The sequence below is a fragment of the Tenrec ecaudatus genome, chromosome 6 (genome assembly GCF_050624435.1).
Source record: "Tenrec ecaudatus isolate mTenEca1 chromosome 6, mTenEca1.hap1, whole genome shotgun sequence".
In the NCBI taxonomy this organism is placed as follows: Eukaryota; Metazoa; Chordata; class Mammalia; order Afrosoricida; family Tenrecidae; genus Tenrec; species Tenrec ecaudatus.
This window is the reverse complement of record NC_134535.1, coordinates 117,005,493-117,025,028: the sequence shown is the minus strand read 5'-3', so window position 1 is coordinate 117,025,028 and position 19,536 is coordinate 117,005,493. Positions and strand designations below refer to the sequence as shown.

The 19,536-nt window shown below is 41.5% G+C and overlaps 1 protein-coding gene across 1 annotated transcript in view; it reads right to left on the bottom strand.

Annotated features, from left to right (window-relative positions):
• Positions 1–282: 282 nt before the first annotated feature.
• ERP27 (endoplasmic reticulum protein 27) overlaps positions 283–19,536 on the bottom strand; it is a 41,810-nt gene continuing 22,556 nt past the window's right edge. Inside the window, exons 5-7 of the mRNA XM_075553330.1 lie at positions 17,873–17,998; positions 15,758–15,955; positions 283–318 (exon numbers count right to left, since the gene is read on the bottom strand). Coding sequence (XP_075409445.1) covers positions 283–318; positions 15,758–15,955; positions 17,873–17,998 — 360 coding nt within the window. The remainder of the gene's footprint in view (positions 319–15,757; positions 15,956–17,872; positions 17,999–19,536) is intronic.

Below are 19,536 nucleotides of genomic sequence, written 5' to 3'. Positions count from 1 at the left end.
CTATTCAACACACATACAGGTCCAAACCAACCACATACATAATTATCTCCATTATGCAGAAAAAGCATGTATGAATATAACACTGTTTTGTTCTATACATATATAACTAAGTATATACATATATACCACATCTATCAAATTAGGAATTGATTGAAAAGCCACAAAATTAGGAAAGGCTCTCTACAGAAAAAACTGCACCAGATAAAAATCTTGCGCTTAATGGAGAAAGTTGGTGTGCATTTTCTCTAGAGCTAGGAATAGGTAAAGAATGTCCACTATAGCTCACCGTAGAGCAGAAGTCTTGGCCACTGTTATACCCTGAAAAGAGAAAAAGAAAAGGAATAAAAGCTTGTAAGGACAGAAAGAGCAAAATCACCAATAATGTCCGTAGAAAACTTGAAAAGAAAAACCACCTAATTAGCACCTATTAGAGTCACATCAGAGTTTAACAAAATTGTCTCCATAAGATGAACTGGCAAAACAGTATTTTTTTTCTTTTTGTGTCTTTAATAACAACCAGGAAATCTAGGGGAAAGAGAACATATTTCAGAATACCAACAACATTACCACGTAGCATTAATAAGAAATACATAGAATCTCTGTGCATAAAATTTAAATCTAACAGTAAGAGGTCCATCCATTAATTGTAATGGATGACAATGTCATCCATGCTTTTGGATAGCATGTCTTTATGAATAAAAATCGTCAGTTTTCTGAAATCAATGTATTAACTCAGTGCAATCTTAAAAATTTCAGATTCTAATTTTAAAATATCACAAAGATAGTCCGTTATATGAATTGCTGTTTTATTTTTCCTATGATAATCATCCTCAAAATATTTTCTTATGGTGTGAGAACGGGATGGGTCATGTAGATGATTATTCCAATGTGTTTCAGGGGATAGTTCATTCTCTCTTCATTGATGCTCAATGTTCTTAAATTTTCATATTGGAGAGCCTCCATCTGAAATTTCGACTAGTTAATGTCGGGTCTTTTAATTTTATCCTTCCCGTGTCTTTGTACTTCTTTCACTCTTCATCCCTTTGCTGTATTCCCATTAGTTTGCTAGAGTCCTTCTTCCTAGTCACTATTTCTCTCTCTCTCTCTCTCTCTCTCTCTCTCTCTCTCTCTCTCTCTCTCTCTCTCTCTCTCTCTCTTAATGTTACTTGATTCCTGCTCATGATGAATAGTTTCGGCATATGTTTTGGATAATGAGCTTACCTTATTGGGGCCAGGTATAAAGTGGTAGTAGCTTACACTAAGATGCTGGTGAAGAGGTAGAAAAAGAGGAAAATGTGGATTATTTAAGAGGTTATCGGTGGGCCAATGACACACGTGTAAAAGTTTGGTGGTATCAATGATGTCTCATTTATTTTTGGACAGCACATTGGTGTTATTTTAGAGATAAGCATGTTTTCCAGGGAGAAATAAAAATGAATACAGTAAGAAGATGTGTTTTGATGGCATCTAGACACCTGGTGGTGTAGTGGTTACACATTGCGCTACTAACTGCAAGATCATCAGTTCGAAACCACCAGAAGCTCAGAGGAGAAAGATGAGACTTTCTATTTCCATAAAGAGTTACAGTCTTGGAAACCCATAGGGGCAGTTCTGCTCTGCCCTATAAGCTTGCTGTAAGTCCAAGTTGACTCGATGACAGTGAGTAATAAGTAAACAGGAATATGCAGTCTGTGGTTGGAGTTCAGTGTTTGAAACTCAGAGTAATAGCCAGAACAGAAAATACAAATTTTAGAGCCATCCACCGAGGAAAATAAGATATTCACATTTAGTTTTCAAAGTAGATGGAAATCCATCTTTCCCTAAACAGATTCTTCCTCTTTTCTTGCTATTTTTCTTGCTCTTTGGCATCAACTGTTTTGAACTAAGAGATAGAGGAAACGGAGGAGTGCTCGGGAATGACTCTCAAATTCTTTTATTCTTGACTCCTTTGAGTAATAATAATAAAAATAGACAAACTAAAAACTCATTGCCATCGAGTCCAAAATCAATGAAACTGAGATGTATATAGAGAGAACTTAAGCCACCTAAGTCTACTGAAGTGAGCTGCATAGCGTATTGATTTGTGATTTGCCAATTCAATATACGTTTGTGGTTTGACAAGACAGGCTTCATGTGTCATCAGTCACTTTCTTAATGATCACTTCTCATTGGGTAGTTCTAAGAAACATGGCTGTGACCCTAAGTACGTTCACACTTCTTCTGCAAGAGGGTAAGAGAAAGTCGTCCGCCCTTGGAGAGGTTGACTTTGGCTCCAGAGCCCATGCAGTGACCTGATACAACCTCAGAGCCTCAGTCACTTAGTCTTTAGTGGGCTACGGGCCTTCCCAGCTAATATTATTTGCCAAACACAAAATGTTTTATGAGAAATGCAATGTGGAAAGAGCTCCGTAATTTTGTACAAGATTTTGCCAATGTTTTTAACCACGCACTTTCTCACATACTCTGTTTCAGGCAAATTAATTTACAAATATCTTGTATTTTCCATCTCCTCTCTAGGGACCAAGAAGGATTTGGCATAAATCCTAGTCCTAATAGTCTCTTGGGATCAGAGCCCTTTTTTTCCTTCATTGCTTTATATAGTTTTTAAGGCTGATAATAATAGTATAGTAAAATAATCTATTATTTACCACCAATCACACTCCAGATGCTTCACCTATATTATTTCTATTTTTATGTGCATCCTCCCAGATATACATTATATCTCCATTTTAGACTTATATACATTAGGCTGCTCAAAGATAGGCCCAATAAATGCTGGAGGTGGGTGGAATGATTCAGAACTCAGATTTTAGCTCTCCACCACTCTAGGCTACTTGGAATGTGTGTTAATTTGATTAGTTAGTTGTACAGTTCTGTCCCTCACCTCCTAGCAGAAGCAGACTTCACAGGAACTGACTCAGTGAGAGAAAAATTCACTGTGGAGAGGGACGAGGCCCGCATTTTGTGCCTCCTTATTTTACTTGTAAAATTTCTCATTTCTTTCATTTTTTGTCATTACCATTCTTGGCCCTAATCTCTGTTCGCAGATATTGATTTATATAATGATAAATATAAGGCTTCTTATTTTATGCTTCAACCCTACCTCTCCACCCTCATTCCCAGCTCCATGTCATTTCCTATCAGTAAAATACTTGATCGAATTTAAATAACTAAAGTAAACCCACTGTCATTGAGTTGATTTTAATTCATAGTGATTCTTCTGTTTTTATAAAATCATTTTATTGGGGGCTCATACAACTCTTATCACAATGCATCCATCCATCCATAGTGTCAAGCACATTCGTATAGTTGTTGCCATCATAATTTTCAAAATATTTTCTTTCTACTTGAGCCCTTGGCATCGGCTTCTCATTTCCCCCCTCCAGCCCTGCCCCCTCCCTGACGAACCCTTGATAATTTATGTTATTATTATTTTGTCATATCTTACACTGACCGATGTCTCTCTTCACCCACTTTTCAGATGTCTGTCTCCCAGGGAGCAGGCTATATGTAGAACATTGTAATCGGTTTCCCCTTTCTCCCCCACCTTCTCCATCCCCTCCTACTGTCACTATGCTCATTATTGATCTTGGGGGGTTTATTTGTCCTGGATTCCCTGTGTTTCCAGCTCTTATCTGTACCCATGTACCTGTTCTGGTCTAGCTAGATTTGTAAGATGGAATTGGGGTCATGATAGTTGGGGAAGGGGGAAGGAAGCATTACAGAACTAGAGGAAAGTTGTATGCTTCATTGCTACACTGCACCCTGACTGGCTCGTCTCCTCCCCACAACCCTTCTGTAAGAGGATGTCCAGTTGCTTACAGATGGGCTTTGGGTCTCCACTCCGCACTCCCCCATTCACAATGATATATTTTTTTTCTGGGTCTTTGATGCCTGATACCTGATCCTATCAACACCTCAGGATCACACAGGCTGGTGTGCTTCCATGTGGCCTTTGTTTCTTCTCAGCTAAATGGCCACTTGTTTATCTTCAGTCCTTTAAGACCCCAGATGATATATCTTTTGATAGCCATCAGCTTTCTTCACCACATTTGCTTATGCACCCGCTTTGTCTTCAGCCATCGTGTTGGGAAGGTGAGCATCATGAAATGCCAGTTTAATAGAACAAAGTGTTCTTGCATTGAGGGAGTACTTCATGATGGCCTGGTGTCCATCTGCTACATTAATACTAATCCTATAAGTATATGTACAAAGATCTATTTCCCTAACGTCAAATATAAATATACTTAGATATGTGCATGCCTGTATTTAGACCTCTACAAATGCCCTTTGCCTCTGAGTTCTTTCCTCTTGTCCCATTATCATTTTCAGCCTTCATTTGGTTTCAGTAATTCCTGTCAGCTACATTGCCCTTAAACAAGCCCTACCATCAATTTTAGATCACTGTTGTTCACTTGTTCCTGGGTTTGTTAACACCTACTTCCTTTCTTCCTCCCGACCCCTCCCATATTCCCCCGCCCCCCCCCAACCATTGGCCCATTGTTTTCTCCTCCAGATTGTTCATCCCGCCTTTCTTGTCTAGATAGAGAAGACAATAAAACTGCCCATCCCCCATAGGATTTCTTTCTTTTCTTTTTATTATTTGATTTAAAGATCATTTTAATGGGGGCTTGTATAGCTCTTATAACAATCCGTACATCAATTGTATCAAGCATATGTGTACATAGTTGCCATAATTATTTTCCAGACATTTACTTTCTATTGAGCCCTTATTATCAGCTCCTCTTTTTTCCTTCCTTCCCCACCCCCACCCTCGTGACCCCTTGATAAATTATGTATTATTCTTATTTTCTTATCTTACACTGACCACTGTCTTCCTTCCCCCGAGGTTTCTGTTGTTCATCCCCGTGAAGGGGTGTGTGTGTGTGTGTGTGGTTATGTGTTGATCTTCGCAATAGGTTCCCCCTTCCTCCTCTCCCCTCCCCACCTTCCCCTTCTCTGTTTGGTATAGCTACTCCCATTCCTCTTCCTGGATTCTGTGTGTCATAGGCTCTTATCTCTTAGCTTTACCTATGCATATGCTCAGGGCTAGCCTGCAGTGAAAAGCAGTACTGGGGTCATGATAGTGGGAGGTGAGGAAGCCTCAAGGAGTATTGTGTGTCTCATCGGTGCTTTACTGCACCCTGACTGACTCATCCTTCCCTGTGACCTCTCTGTGAGGAGATGCCCCATTGTCCACAGATGGGCTTTTTAGCTTCTCTGCTAGACGGCTGCTTGTTTAACTTTGATCAGGGATTAGAACAAAAAAGAGAAAACAAGTTATGTGGAAACTCTGATTATGTGAGGACATTCCTCAAGAAAAAGAACTGATGCTTTCTCTGTGTGAAATGATGGTCTAGATGTTTAAGTTTGTCATTCCATTTAATCCTGAACATAAACCTATAAAGTTAGTTATAGTGTTAATCTCATTTATGCTTTGATATATGAAGCACCAAGAAATTAAAGAAAAAATTTAAGTCCACAGAACTAGTATGTAGCAGAATCAGGGCATTATATCCCAGAGGCTGCATGCTTCACTACCAAGTTATTGCCTTCTACCATGCTCTTCCAATGGAGAATGAGAAGTATTTATTCATGTGGCATGCTTTTGCAGGCATGTCTTTCCAAGTGGCTGTTGAGGAACAAGAAGTACTTATTCATGTGGCTTAGTTTTACAGGCATGTTCTTCCAAGTGTCTGTTGAGGAACAAGAAATATTTATTCAAACAGTTTCCTTTTGCAGACAACCATTGTACTTCACTAATAAAACCACTGCTATTTTAAAATAGCACTTCACAAAATCCCCTGATGAGGAAAGAAAAAGGCAGATCCAAATGGAAAGAGGAACCCAAAAAAGTAGAAAGAAGAGGGCTGAAAGCAAAATTTATCCTGACTTTCATTACAGAGCAGAAGGATGCCCCGCTGGAACAGGAAGTGAGAAAGACTACCATCCTTAGATTAAGTGAGGAGGGAAGAATATCCCAGAATCATTGAATGAAAGCTTGAGTCTCTTTCACTGAGATGAATGTGCCAAATTTTATAGCGAGTGGGTCAATAGATTTTACCAGGTTTCAGATTAATTTTTGTTATGCTTCCCTTGTAAGTGACCTTTAATAATATCTTGTATTCTTGATTTTATTGCTCACAAAAAGGTCAGGTGACCTACGTGGGCTTGTTGCCGGTTGAGACTCTGGATCCTAAGTGCTTTTGGGAGCAGATTATGAGGAAAGAGCAAAAAGGAAGTTAGAAAGAGGATGTTTATTTTTAATAAAAATACCCTGCCCTAACTTCCGGAGCTAAACCCAGTCTAGACTTGTTTTTCCCCCATTTTACACAATGTCCATAACAACAGAATAAATTTATTAAAACCAAACAAACTGGGGGTTGAGTTTTGGCTCAGAGAGCCAGACAGAAATAGCACCAGCTACTTGTGAGTTGAGTCTAATGACTGATTTGCAACCCAGTGGTGCACTAAGGCTGTACTGGCCTGAACTGAACCAGGGTCATTTCCTTTATGGGGAGACAATACGAGAAGAAAAATGTCAGGCCTGCTCCTGAGACTTAGATCACTTCAGACTTTCTTTTTTTTTCTTTCCAATCATTTTATTATTCAGGTCTTATCACAATACATCCACCCATCCATTGTGTCAAACACACTTGCACATCTGCCGCCATCATCATTTTCAAAACATTCTCTTTCTGGTCGAGACCCCAGTATCAGCTCCTCATTTTTGCCCTCTCCCTCTCCTTCCCTCCCTCCCTTCTGAAACTGATAATTTATAAAATTATTTTTTCATATCTTACACTGTCCGATGTTTCCCTTCACCCACTTTTCTGTTTTCCATCCCCCTGGGAGGGGGTTATATGTAGATCATTGTGATCAGCTCTTCCTTTCTCCCCACACCTTCTCCTTCCTCTCCTGGTATCCCTACTCTCATTATTGGTCCTGAGGGGTTCACCTATCCTGGATTTCCTGTGTTTCCAGTTCCTATCTGTACCAGGGTACATGCTCTGGTCTAACTGGATTTGTAAGGTAGAATTGGGGTCATGAGAGTGTGGGGCGGGGGGTAAACCAAGCAACATTTTGTTCCTTTGTGTAGGGGACCTCATGGGGGTCAGGAAGGTGACTTGATGATGACTAAACAGCATCAGACTAAGGACACAGATCTTTTCAGGCGTCCTTGCGATGAAGAGTGTTCCACGCCTGAGACTGCCTTTAGCCAAATATTTTCTTATTTCTTATTAGACATGAAGCAAACCAAACCCATAGCCAATTAAATTAGTGCAGAGGCAAGACATAACTGGCAGAGTTATTTAAGTTCTGTCTCTTCCCCAAGGTATTTCTTCATTGTTTAAAATTTCTTCCCTTTCATCAAACTGTGACCACTTTGCTTAGATCTTAGATATTCAATTTCTTTAAGGTGGGAGTGGGGAGAAATTTGTTTATTGTGAGGAATTTTTGAGCATTTATTTAATGGGTGTGGCCTTAGAGAAACATGGTCAGGAATTTGTAGAGATAGATGAGATATTAATAAAACAAAGTTAGCTGCAATTGGGATTTAATTTTGTTTTTGATGACTAAGGATGATAACTAATATATGTCTCCTTCCAAATGCACCTCTTTAATATCCCACTTGACTACTATCAGTTTTCCTCTTCCATTTGTCAGTTACCCAGCAACAGGATCCTTTTAAGTTTATTCCTAAAGTTTCAGTCTCAGCTTGGAATTTGAAAGCATTGTACCTAAACCAGACATTTTGAGAGCTATGGGATTTTTTTTGGGGGGGGGTTGTGAACTTGGAAATGGCTATGCTAAAATACTCTGTAGTAATCACATAGATTGGAATCACACAGACTGGGAAATGGTAACTCTGTCCTGGAGAAAACCCCGATGAACTGGATGCATGAAAATATAATGTAATTTAGCAAATTTGAAAATGAGTAGGTGGAAGGAGCCCTAGAGAATCCTAAGCTGATGACAGTTCTCAAACCACAGCCATTAGTAAATGACCATTTTAACACTTGGTCTGGCTTGAATAATTATAGCTATTCTTAACCTCATTGGTTATTATTCTTTTCCAAACACCCACTATCCTTAAAAGAACAATAATTCTTTGACCCTTCAGCGTTCACTTTACAAATCAATAATATATTAATGGCTCTAACCATTCTTGCATTTCACAATTATGTAAATATCCTGCCCACAAGTCACTTTGCCCTCCCACGAACACCTAACATTTCCACTTGTTGGCGAACTTTCCCCTTTCCCAGCCCTGGTATGTTATTAGTGGGTAAAGGACATGTGGCGTGAGCATAATGGGTCAACCCAAGAGAGGTCTAAGGGGTCAGAATGTCACAAGTAATTATTTCTCATTTTTATTCTGTAGCATATTTGCCAAGGTGTGGTTGAATGAAGACTTTATGGTCACAGTGGACTGTTCTTTGGGACCAAGAAGATAATCATGGTGTTAGGGGTAGAGGTTGCAGGAGAGAGCCAGAGTTCTGTGACACTGGTCAACGGGCACACAGTTTCCGTCAGATACTTCCATCCCTGACTACTCCTTTTTGTGCTCAGCCCTGAGATGAGAGATCAATTTGCCTCAGACTATACCCCATGTACTGATCCAGAGTCACATTCTAGGAAGAGAGATGGGGGAGAAAGATCATGAATTGGTAGAATAGTGTAAAGGGCGGATCACAACTGGATAATTATTAGCAACCAGGTGCCACAAAAGTTTGCCATGACCTGGAATGTAAACCTTAAACCAAAGTCACTATGATTGAGTTGATTCTGGCTATCGTGATGCTATTTTGAGTTGCTGAGGTGTTGTAAATCTTTATGAGAGTAGACAGCCTCATCTTTCTCCCAAGGAACTGCGGGTGGGTTTGAACCACTGATTTTTCAGTTAGCATTCAGCACTTGCCCCAAAGTGGTCATAAAAGGACAAGGTAATTAACAACAGTTGTTACAGACACTATGGAATGTAGATGGTATAAATTAATCATCAGGCCAGAATTTAGAGTCAAATCTATCTTCAGTTTTGCCTCATTCACAAATTAATATATACATCTTTTCTTTCTCTATAGCGAATGATCATTATCATTCAAATTTTTGAATATCTACTAAGTAGACTAGAAATTCATGTCACTCCTCAAATCATTAGTGAATTTCATACTTGAGCTACTTTGAGGAGCCTGATGACTGGGGATTCGAAGAAGTGGCATCAGCATTGTGCTATGTGAGCTCTATTTCCTAATTCGTGGTAGGTGTTTAGTAAACAGCTGATCAAAGAATGAATGAGTGTATGGATTTGAGAACGAGTATTCTGGTACTGCTGCCATCCTTTGTGTGGAACAATACAACACAGTTTCATGTTCTTTCTCAACCTCAATTCAAAGAAGTTGCTGCATATTTCATTTGATGAAATAAATGGACCCTTTTCACACCCGCTGGTGTAGCATTGGTGCAGTGATTGTGCTAACTTTAGAACTATCCGGGAGGAAGGCATGTGTAGCGAAGGCTGTGGTGAAACAAACCAATTACTCTCCTCCCCCCACACCCACACATTGGCACGGTGGCACCCTTCCCCAGCTGTACTTGGGTGATGACAGCTGACAGTTCTTATTTGGGTGCTGTCCACCCGCTCCTACCCTGAGATAGTGCTAGACTGAAGCAAGCGAGATTGCCCAAGATCCTGTCTCTTTCCTGGGTGTAGCCACATCTAATGATGCTTTTAGTGGACAGTAGAACAGTTCTCGTTCCTTAAGGCAGGCATGCCCTGAGTGACCCCTCAACACCAAGTCCCCCATGCGAGGACATGGATCTGTGTTACTGGCTGGGTCATGGCACAACTTCCCCTTTTTCAACCCTGGTACCTCCCTTCAGTTCTCCACAGGTTTTGAATCCAAGAACAATCCCCAGTAAACTTCCTGTAAGGAAATCCAGCCTCAGAGCCTTATTTCTGGAGAAAAGGATCTGTAATATAACTTATTTGTTAACTTTAAAATTCTTACCTCATGACAGCTAGAATGGCATACTTTTTTCTTCCTCAAGCCTAGACTTACACTATGTTACCGTAATAAGATCAGACAGCCTTGTGGAGAAGATGAATCATGCTATTAAGACGGAGCGTAATTGTTTGCGCTACTAAACATGAAAGTTTTGATTCCATAAAACTACTCCTAGCCTATGACTTAACTTAACCTTCTAACCCTTCACCCAACTTTACTCTCCCGCTCCTACTGTGACTCAGATACTGTATTACTGAGCCCACAACACAATGGCCTTGGTTGCTGCTGGGAAAGAAAAGAAAGACACACGGGTCTACCCTAGAAATAATTTGAAGAAGGTTACATCTTCAAATTTATAGAGGTATAATTTTAAAATTGCATTGATCTTTCTTTGATTTCTAGAGTACTTTTCCTCCAAAGGTTTAAAGCTCAAGAGATATCAGTATATAGCTTCCTCCTTTCTTAATTTTTAAATTTTAAATCTCTGGGTTTCTCCATGGAAAATCTCTGCAATTAGAAGCATGAGTCAGCTCCACCCCGCTTCCTGTTTTATTTTTCTCTACTTAGAAACCAGGTACTTTAAGAAAGATGCACTAGGACTGCCTCAGACTCACCGGTTAAATTAAGTTGATAGGTTTGTCTAGGAAGCATCTTTCCCTTTGCTGGGAGACTTTTCCTCCTCCAACTATGGCACCTCCTCATGGCACCTCTTCTTCCTTCTCCTTTATCCAGGATTCCCTGTGTGCTGTTCTCTGTCCATGGCTCAGATCTAATCAGGTGGCCGGCTTCCTTGTTAACCTCAGTCTCTACAGCTTTCCTCCTAAGGTCAAGTTTACTCTGTTCTCTTAGACAACAAAGCTTGCACCGCACCTTTGTAGTTGGCTACTCAGTATTTGAATGGATGGATGAATGAATGATTGAGTGAACAAACTGCTCTCTCATGTTACCCCACCTTGAATCCACTCTCTTCTTACCCCCTAGACTCTCAAAGTATATGTATTTTAAACACAGCTGTAATAAAGCATAATCCAAGTAAGTGAATGGATAGAATTATCTCAAATACTTCTCCAGTCCCATGAGTGAGGGTCTCCATTGCATATTAATTTTAAGAAGACCCTCAAGGAAAGATTTTCTTTCCCATACAGTAAATTCAAAGGAATGACTGCTACCCAGAGAAGAGAGTATAGCGAGTCCCAGATTACAAATAAGTTCAGTTCCCAAGTCTATCTCTAAATCAAATGTATAGGTAGCAGAAGAGTTAGGTATGGCTCATATCTAATGTTAGTGAATCAAATGTTTTTCTTAATATAGTGGACTTCCATATGCATAAACACATTAAGATGCATCTTTAACATATTAATGCAGTACTATAATATTATTTTGATGCTCGTCAAAAAGTAATATCCGTTTGTTGTTACAAAGTACTGTATGTACCTCTCATGTTTAATAATGGCTGTTCCTGTGGTTGGTTCCTAACTAAGAGTTGTATGTAAATTGATGACTGAATGTATAGTATTACAAAGAAAATGACCCTAACCCAATGCCATTGAGTTGCTTCTGACTCATAACGATCCTATAAGACAAAGTAGATGTGTCTCATAGGTTTTCCAAGGCTGCAGTCTTTACAGAAGCACAACTCACACACCTTTGTCCATCAGAGTGGCTACTGGATTATAATTGGCACCCTTTTGATTAACTGCCAAGTGGTTCATGACTGTGCCACTGTGGGAATGGCCATCCTTAACGTCATATGCATTATCATTCTCGGTTCTTAAACTATCCTGTGAATCATTCCACTGTTGTCTCTGACCTCAGGTTCTCGGGTCACAGAGCCACACAAACAGTGCTGAGAGTCAGACACTAATGTTCTTGTCATCCCACCAAGTTCTCCTCTGCATCCACTTCTTCCTTTTACCACAGTCTCCTAAGTCCTCCCCTACCTTTTGCAGCGTTTCAATGCATCATCTTACCACTTAATGTCTTAAAGAAAAAGTATAACAGTATTGACAGTGAGGGCCAGTGAATGATTCTACAATGAAAAACACCTGAAATGTCTCTACTTAGTCTACTGTATATCTCCCTGGGAGAGGAATGGAGAATCTTCAGGAGAAATTACCCAAAGACAAAGAAGGGATGGAAATTGCTGGCGTGTGTAAGACAAGGTGTCTTTTGTGAGGTGTTTACTAGCAGCTATGAATAATTGTCAGAAGTATTTGCTCATTGCCATTGAGTTGACTCACACCAACTCCCACCCATGATTAGGGCTCTGTGTTGATCCATAGGGTTTCCCTTGCCTCTCTTTAGATATAGACCACCGAGATGGTCTTCATTTATCAGTCTGGAAGCTCTGCTGGAACGTGTCCACCTAGGGAGGCCATGCTCATCTTTCAAATACCGGTCATGTAGCTGCCACTATTATAGTAGCACCCAAAATACCCCAGTGTCATACATTCAAACAAAGTGGTCGTTCACAGAGGATAGATGAGGAGCAAGCTTGAGTGGCTTCCCAGCCTGGAGGAGTTATCAGGAAGAATTTTCTGATTGAGAATGTCAAGAACTTTGGCTTACAGGGGCCAAAGAGAGACTCCTGGGATGTGCTTGCCTTAGCAATGTCTTTCATCCTCAAGCAAAAGGCCGTTTGAGTGGCTTCATTCAGCCCTGTGCATGGACTGGGTGACCCCTCAGGCGCTCAGCCTCATGTTTCAGAGGTGTGTGGCACGCTGCCGCTTTCACAGTGCTGCTGCCAGTGGCCCACTCCCCGCCCAGAGGCCATGGAGTTTTCCCTGCAGAAGAGAACAAGCGGGCCTTTCACTCTCCTCTTCACTTGGACCAGTCCGTAGGTGTTCATCTGTGGGGTTTTTTTTAGCCCTTCAGCACTTAGGCACTTTCCTTTTGAGCCAAGGGCTTCCTGGAACAATGTTGCATCTGTGCGTTGACAGTAAAAGCCTGTGGACCAGACACTCGGCCAACCACTCCCTCTGTCCCTCCTGGACTAGGTTGCACACCTCACCTGCAATAATCCATGGCTTAGTCGACCTCTGCCCACCACAGCTCCCTCCCCCCTCTTCATCCCCCCACTTTTTACCTAAATCGATTCCCAGCTCCTTTGCCACATCCATGCGAGTCTTATGCAGGATGGTCTCTACCCATCTCCCATCCCACCCACAGAGTGAACAATAAATAACACATTAGAGGCATATGGCCTGGTAGTAAACAGTAAGCACTGAGGTACATACTGCTTAGTTGGGCAACCGGGTATTTACAAAAGGTTAGGCCTGCAAAGAGATGGCAGTTGTTTCCTATAACATTATTGCCTTTTATTTATTATGGGGGCTGCTGATTTATGTGGGGAGTCAGAAATGCTAAATGAACATGAAGTTGGTACATGGTCTGTTTCTGCTGAGTTCACAGACTTGAAAACCTCATCTAACCCCTGACAAAAAGACTTAATTCCCCAGCGCTGTTTAAAACCATTCTTTTGTTCATAGCCTTGAATCAGAGAAGGCCTGTGTGCTTATAAAGTTAAGTAGAATTATAACTCTTAAGTCACCCTAAGGAGCAAAAAGTGTGTGTAAGTCACGCAGTGTAAAAAATCAGTATTAAATGACAGACCAGCACAATCTTCCTCTAGAAAGGTGTCTCCTTTGTAGAGGTATCACAGTATTTATTTCAAAGCCCTATTCAGTTATATTGCAGATGAAACAACACAATGTAAGTACATAGAAGAAAATTAGAGGAATAGTAAGAGATAAAGAGTTGGGTTATTTTTAAGGAGAAGGGAAGAAAATAAATGAGATTTGAAGGGCTAAATCGGAGCAGTGTGTACACATGCATGTGTGTGCCTCTGTGCCTGTGTGTGCCTGTGGTTGGAGGGCTTGGTGATTTTGTCCAGTGTCTCTGGGGTTTGGGTTGCCTGTTTTTAATTCCATATAAAGCAGATATGTGGTGGTTTGAAGAAGTCTCATGGAGAAGTCAGAGTTCCGCCTTTTGAGCTCTTTCTTCGGATCCATGATTATCTCTCTGGAAAACATCATGGTGGAGGTGGTTAGGGTTAGAGGCCGCTCTTATTTTTAAGTTGAAATCAGCAAACTAAACTGTTAAACGGAAATTCCAAATTACACCTTCAGTTTTTTTTAAACATTTTATTAGGGGCTCATGTAACTCTTATCACAATCCATACATATACATACATCAATTGTGTAAAGCACATCTGTACATTCTTTGCCCTAATCATTTTCAAAGCATTTGCTCTCCATTTAAGCCCTTTGCATCAGGTCCTCTTTTATCCCCCTCCCTCCCTGCTTCCCCCTCCCTCATAAGCCCTTGATAATTTATAGATTGTTATTTTGTCATATCTTGCCCTATCCGGTGTCTCCCTTCACCCCCTTTTCTGTTGTCTGTCCCCCAGGGAGGAAGTCACATGTAGATCCTGTACTCGGTTCCCCCTTTCCAATCCACTCACCCTCTACTCTCCCAGTATCGCCCCTCACACCCCTGGTCCTGAAGGTATCATCCACCCTGGATTCCCTGTGTTTCCAATTCCTATCTGTACCAGTGTACATCTTCTGGTCTAGCCAGTCTTGCAAGGTAGAATTCGGATCATGGTAGTTGGGGGGAGGAAGTATTTAGGATCTGGGGGAAAGCTGTGTTCTTTATCGGTGCTACATCGCACCCTGACTGACTCATCTCCACCCCACACCTTCAGTTTTATCTCATGAACTTTTTTACATGGAATTTGATGGGCTTCTCATTGATCCCTTAAATGGAGTGGTGGAAAAAACAATTCACTTTGAGTAAGTAAGACCTTTCCAAAAACGTTTCTTGTTTTATTACTATGGCAGTATCCTAACAAGCATACTGATCAAACACCCCATCTTTCTATATCTTTGCTCTTAGGCATCTCCAGTACAGCCTAACGAATTCCTCAACCCAAGAGCTTACTGCCTTGGAGTCAATTATGAATCACGGTGAGCCTACAGGACAAGTGCACTGCCCTCTGTGGGTTTCTGAGACTGCAAATCTTTCCAGGCATAAAAAGCCTCCCCCTTCTCCTGGGGAGCAGTCGGTGGTTTCTAACTTCTGACCTTACAGTTAGCAGCAGCCCAACTTTTACAGTTAGCAGAAGCCCAACTTGTAGCCAACTATGGCACCAGGGCTCCCTTAAATAATTCCTAAGCAACAGGAAACAAATCAAACATTTAAACAACAACACCAAACCCGTGGTTGCTATCAAATTGATTCTGAGTCATGGCAACCATGTGTTCAGAGAAGACCTGTGCTCCACAGGGTTTTTCCGCCTGTTCCCTTCTGGGAACAGATCACCGGCTCTTCCCAGCAGGAGGGTAGGCTTAAAGCACCAGCCTTTCAGCTGGTAGCTAAGCACTTGGCCATTTGTGCCACACCACCCAACCAACCCAACCCAACCCAACCCTACCTAACTCAACCCAACCCAACCCAACCCAACCTAACACAACCCAAGCCAACACAACACAACTCATTGTTAGGAGCTCCCTATAAAAATCCTATCAGATAGAATAGATCTCACCCCTATAAGCAACCCAAATCAAGTTTCCTTTATAGACGCAGACTACTAAATCTTTCTCCCTTGGCGCGGCTGCTGGGATCTGACCACTGCTCTTGTTCTAGGCATTGTGCCCCATGGTTCCTTTGCACCAACCAGGGACGCTTACACTGAACAGAAAGAGGAGGAAAAACTGACTTGGTTTACTGGGTAGGCTCACACTTACCAGTCGCTTCCCCTGTAGGAATCCATCACATAAGTTTTGCACTTGCTCTTCTGAAACTTCTGCAATGGGTAATGTATCCCACTCATCGTCTAGAGTCTGGTAAATGGCCAAGGCTGGCAGTTGAGACTCCTTAAGTTTGAAAAATGATATCACCTTCCCATTTTCCTTCACACCACTGTTGACCAGAATAAAAAGAATCTGCTCTTGGAGAAAGTTGAAAGAGATAAATCAACTTGAGATCTTGCAAATGAAAAGATAGCTTATAGTCATTGTGGTTTACATCCCTTGACTTTATGGTCTATGCCACATAATTTAGATCTCAATGGAGTTTCAATGAATTATATTTTATTTTTTGTGTGCGTTGCTTTGGTGTCTTATTCCCTTTGATCAAATTGATTTAATTTTGACAGTATAAAACTGGAAGCCCTTCGTGGTTTTCTAAGAGAAGATGGCTAACCTAAAGCGGAAAAGCAGGGGAACTTGTTTTAAATCTTGTCGCAGCCCCCCCTGAAACTCCATGTTAGCCTTAGCCTTTTGTTGGTGGAGGTGAAATCAGAGGATGTAGTCTCTGTATTGAAACAAACACAAACAGAGTCTGTTGTTGTTGAATCTATTGTGACTCACGATGACTCCATATGTGCCATTGCAGAACTGTGTCCCAGTGGGTCTTCAGTAGTTAATCTTTTGGAAGTACACATCACAGGGTGGACTCACGTTGCTAACCTCTCGGGAGCAACTGAAGTCACTCACCATTGGCACCATCTGCAGACTCCTTTTGGCATATCCCACTACCATCAAATCCATCCCAGTGCGGTCACAGTGGGACTATACAGGGTTTGCAAGGCTGTACGTCTTTCTGGGAGCAGACAGCTCCAACAGAGCAACTGGTAGTTTTTAGCCACCAGTCTGTGGTGAGCAAGGCAGCTGTTCAACACTTGCCCGACAATACTCCCTGGGCTCCTTTTTGTCAAATAGCAAGTGATAAAGGTTAACTAATACTGTTAATTCAAGTCTTCTACTCAAAGTAGTAATCTTTGTAAATTCAGAGGATTGTTCACATTTTGCATCACTTGGGAGTCAACTCCAGGAAGGAACTTTTAAAATTATTTGACAATTGAGTTAGTTAGTTTATTGTGCCAACCTGGCTAATAAACACATGTGGGGTTAATTGAAGGGTGGAGAGATAAATGGCTTGGTGAGCCTTGCCTTTTGAGTTCTCGGGTCTCTTGCTTTGTGATGGTCGGACCAGGGTGCAGCTGCTTTAGCAGTTCCCAGCTTCAGCTTGCAAGACTGACTTCCTGCAAGATATCCCCAAGGAGAAGCCACATGGACCTACCCCAACGCAGTCCAGCCCTGGGCGCTGGACTACCTCTGTGGAGACACCTGCCAGTGCTAAGATGCTTACATATCACTGACTCCGCTTTCCTCCTGCAGTCGGTGTCATTGTGTCTGTTTTGTGAGATGGAGGACTTTGTGGATTGGTGTTGGGCATATGGGTTAATGGGTTAATGTTGAACTTGTGGGCTTGGGCAGCATTGGGTTGGGATGTTTTCTTGATGCACACTTACCCTTCATATAAAACTCTCTTATACATGAGTAGCTATGGATTTGTTTCTCTAAAGTACCCAGACTAACAGTTTTCATCATTAAAATTTTCTTCAATTCAATATAGCAGTCTTGATGTGGTTGAAGCCATATTATTTAAGCAATATCAAGCAAGACACATAGTAAGGAAGGAGAGTAAATGAGTACTTATTGTACACCTAGCAGGTGTGAGACACACGATAAGTGCTTCATGTAGTAAATAAGCTCAGAGCTTCAAGACTCTAAGGGACTACTGCAAGAAGTAAAAACAGTGTAGTTAAGAGGTGACATATTTCCTTTCAGTCCTCTGGGTTAATTTAAAAATGGACTTGTTACTAAGGGGAGGTAGGATTACATAGGCCTTTAATTGTACAAAATATGACTTCTTTAAGTTCAAACAAGAATAATGTGATGGATTATGTTGTAGTTCTTATTTTGAAATATGTTATACTTGCTTTCCTTGTTCATCTCTACCTTTCCTCTTGTCCTTGTGGTGCAATGTCAGAAGAGTGCTTCCCATTCCAGACTTACCTTCCCTTGGAATTGCTTAGCTGCCTTCTGGTATCTTTGCATGTTTTCTTCATACCCGGGGGAAGCCTTGTTAATCATCAGGAGAAGATGAGTTGGAATCAAGCTGTTGAATAGGCCGATCACCGTCTGGCAAAATGAGATCAGGAGAGAGAAAAAGAAGAAACTTTTCTGGCAACCTCCTGAATGGGTAGATAAAACATGATTGAGAGCTGTTTATCCTTAACATGAATGGTAAACAGCCCCCCAAATAACTCTCACTAGGTTCTACCTTCTCTTTTTCTTACCACTGTGTAGTCCCCTTGCACACGAAGCAGGACTGATCTGAGTAACTCACAGGATAATGCAAAATAGAGTGTAGTCTCACTAGGAATAAAAGTGACAAAGACATCATGGTGTCTGCATTGCTCTTGTTTGTATCATTCACGTGGGAAAGTTAGCTCCAATGTAGAGCACTCAAACAGCTCTAGGGTGAGATCCATGTGAGAAAGCAATAAGGCATCTGACTAATAGCCAGCACCGACTTGCCAGAAACATGAGTGAGCCACCTTAGAAACAGATCCACCAGTCCAGGCCAACATCCTGACTGCCAGTTCCTGAGAGATTCCAGGCCAAGCTAAGCCACTCGTGAATTCTGATCCCCGGAAAATATTTTAAGATGGCGAAGTTGGTAAAAATTGTGTTATGCAGCAATTGATTTCTTTGCTCTTTTCTAGACCCTCTTAGTATTGCAAGACCCATCTGATAGGCTTAAAATACTCAGCCTTATATGACTAGTTCATATTTATTATTTACTATACACACGCACTTTTTGGGAACACTTTACAGGTAATCACTGACTTAACCATTAAAGACCCAGTTTTACAAATGGGAGGATAGAGAGATTAGGTAATTCACTCAAAGTCACATGGGCAATAAACAGTAGGTGAGGGCTCACACCCAGGCACTCTGACTCTGAGTCTCTGCTCTTAACCACTGTGATGCACAGGCTCCTATTCCAGAAACCCAGACCCACTCCAGTGAGTTGATTCTGATGCACAGTGGCCTCTAGGACAGAGCAGAACTGCCCCATTGCGTTATTGTGACTATCGAAGTCACCTCACAGAAGTAGACTGCCCCATCTTTCTCTCGTGGAATGGTCGGTGGGTTTAAACTACTGACATTTTGGTTGGCTGTTGGGAGTTTTAACCCCTGTGCCACCAGACTTTCCTAACTCCTACACAACTAGTGGCAAAATTCCATTTCGTCTCTCTCAGCTCAGTAAAGCGGTAGATTCTTCAGGAGACCAGAACTATTGGTCACCCCATGACTTGGCAGTGATTGAGAGAATAGGAGGGAGGGTGAGGGAACCTGACAGAGGAGAAGCAGGAGAGAGTTAACTTGTGCAGGCTGCCTACATTTTCACTTTCTGGAAATAGTGTTATAAGTATTTTAAATAAATTCTATTCCCTTTAACAACTCTCTTTTGAATACAGAAAGCCTTGCTGTAACAGCAGCGTGTACACAGGTACTCAAGAATGCGGTGGGCTAAAGAACCACTGGGCAGAGTCCCAGACTAGTGGAAAGAGGAGCCCCAAGTAAGGTCCTTCCTGAAGCTACACCTGCTTCAGGGGGTCTTCAGGCTCCATTGGTCATAGGAGGCCAATCTGTAGGAAAGGCAGTGACCA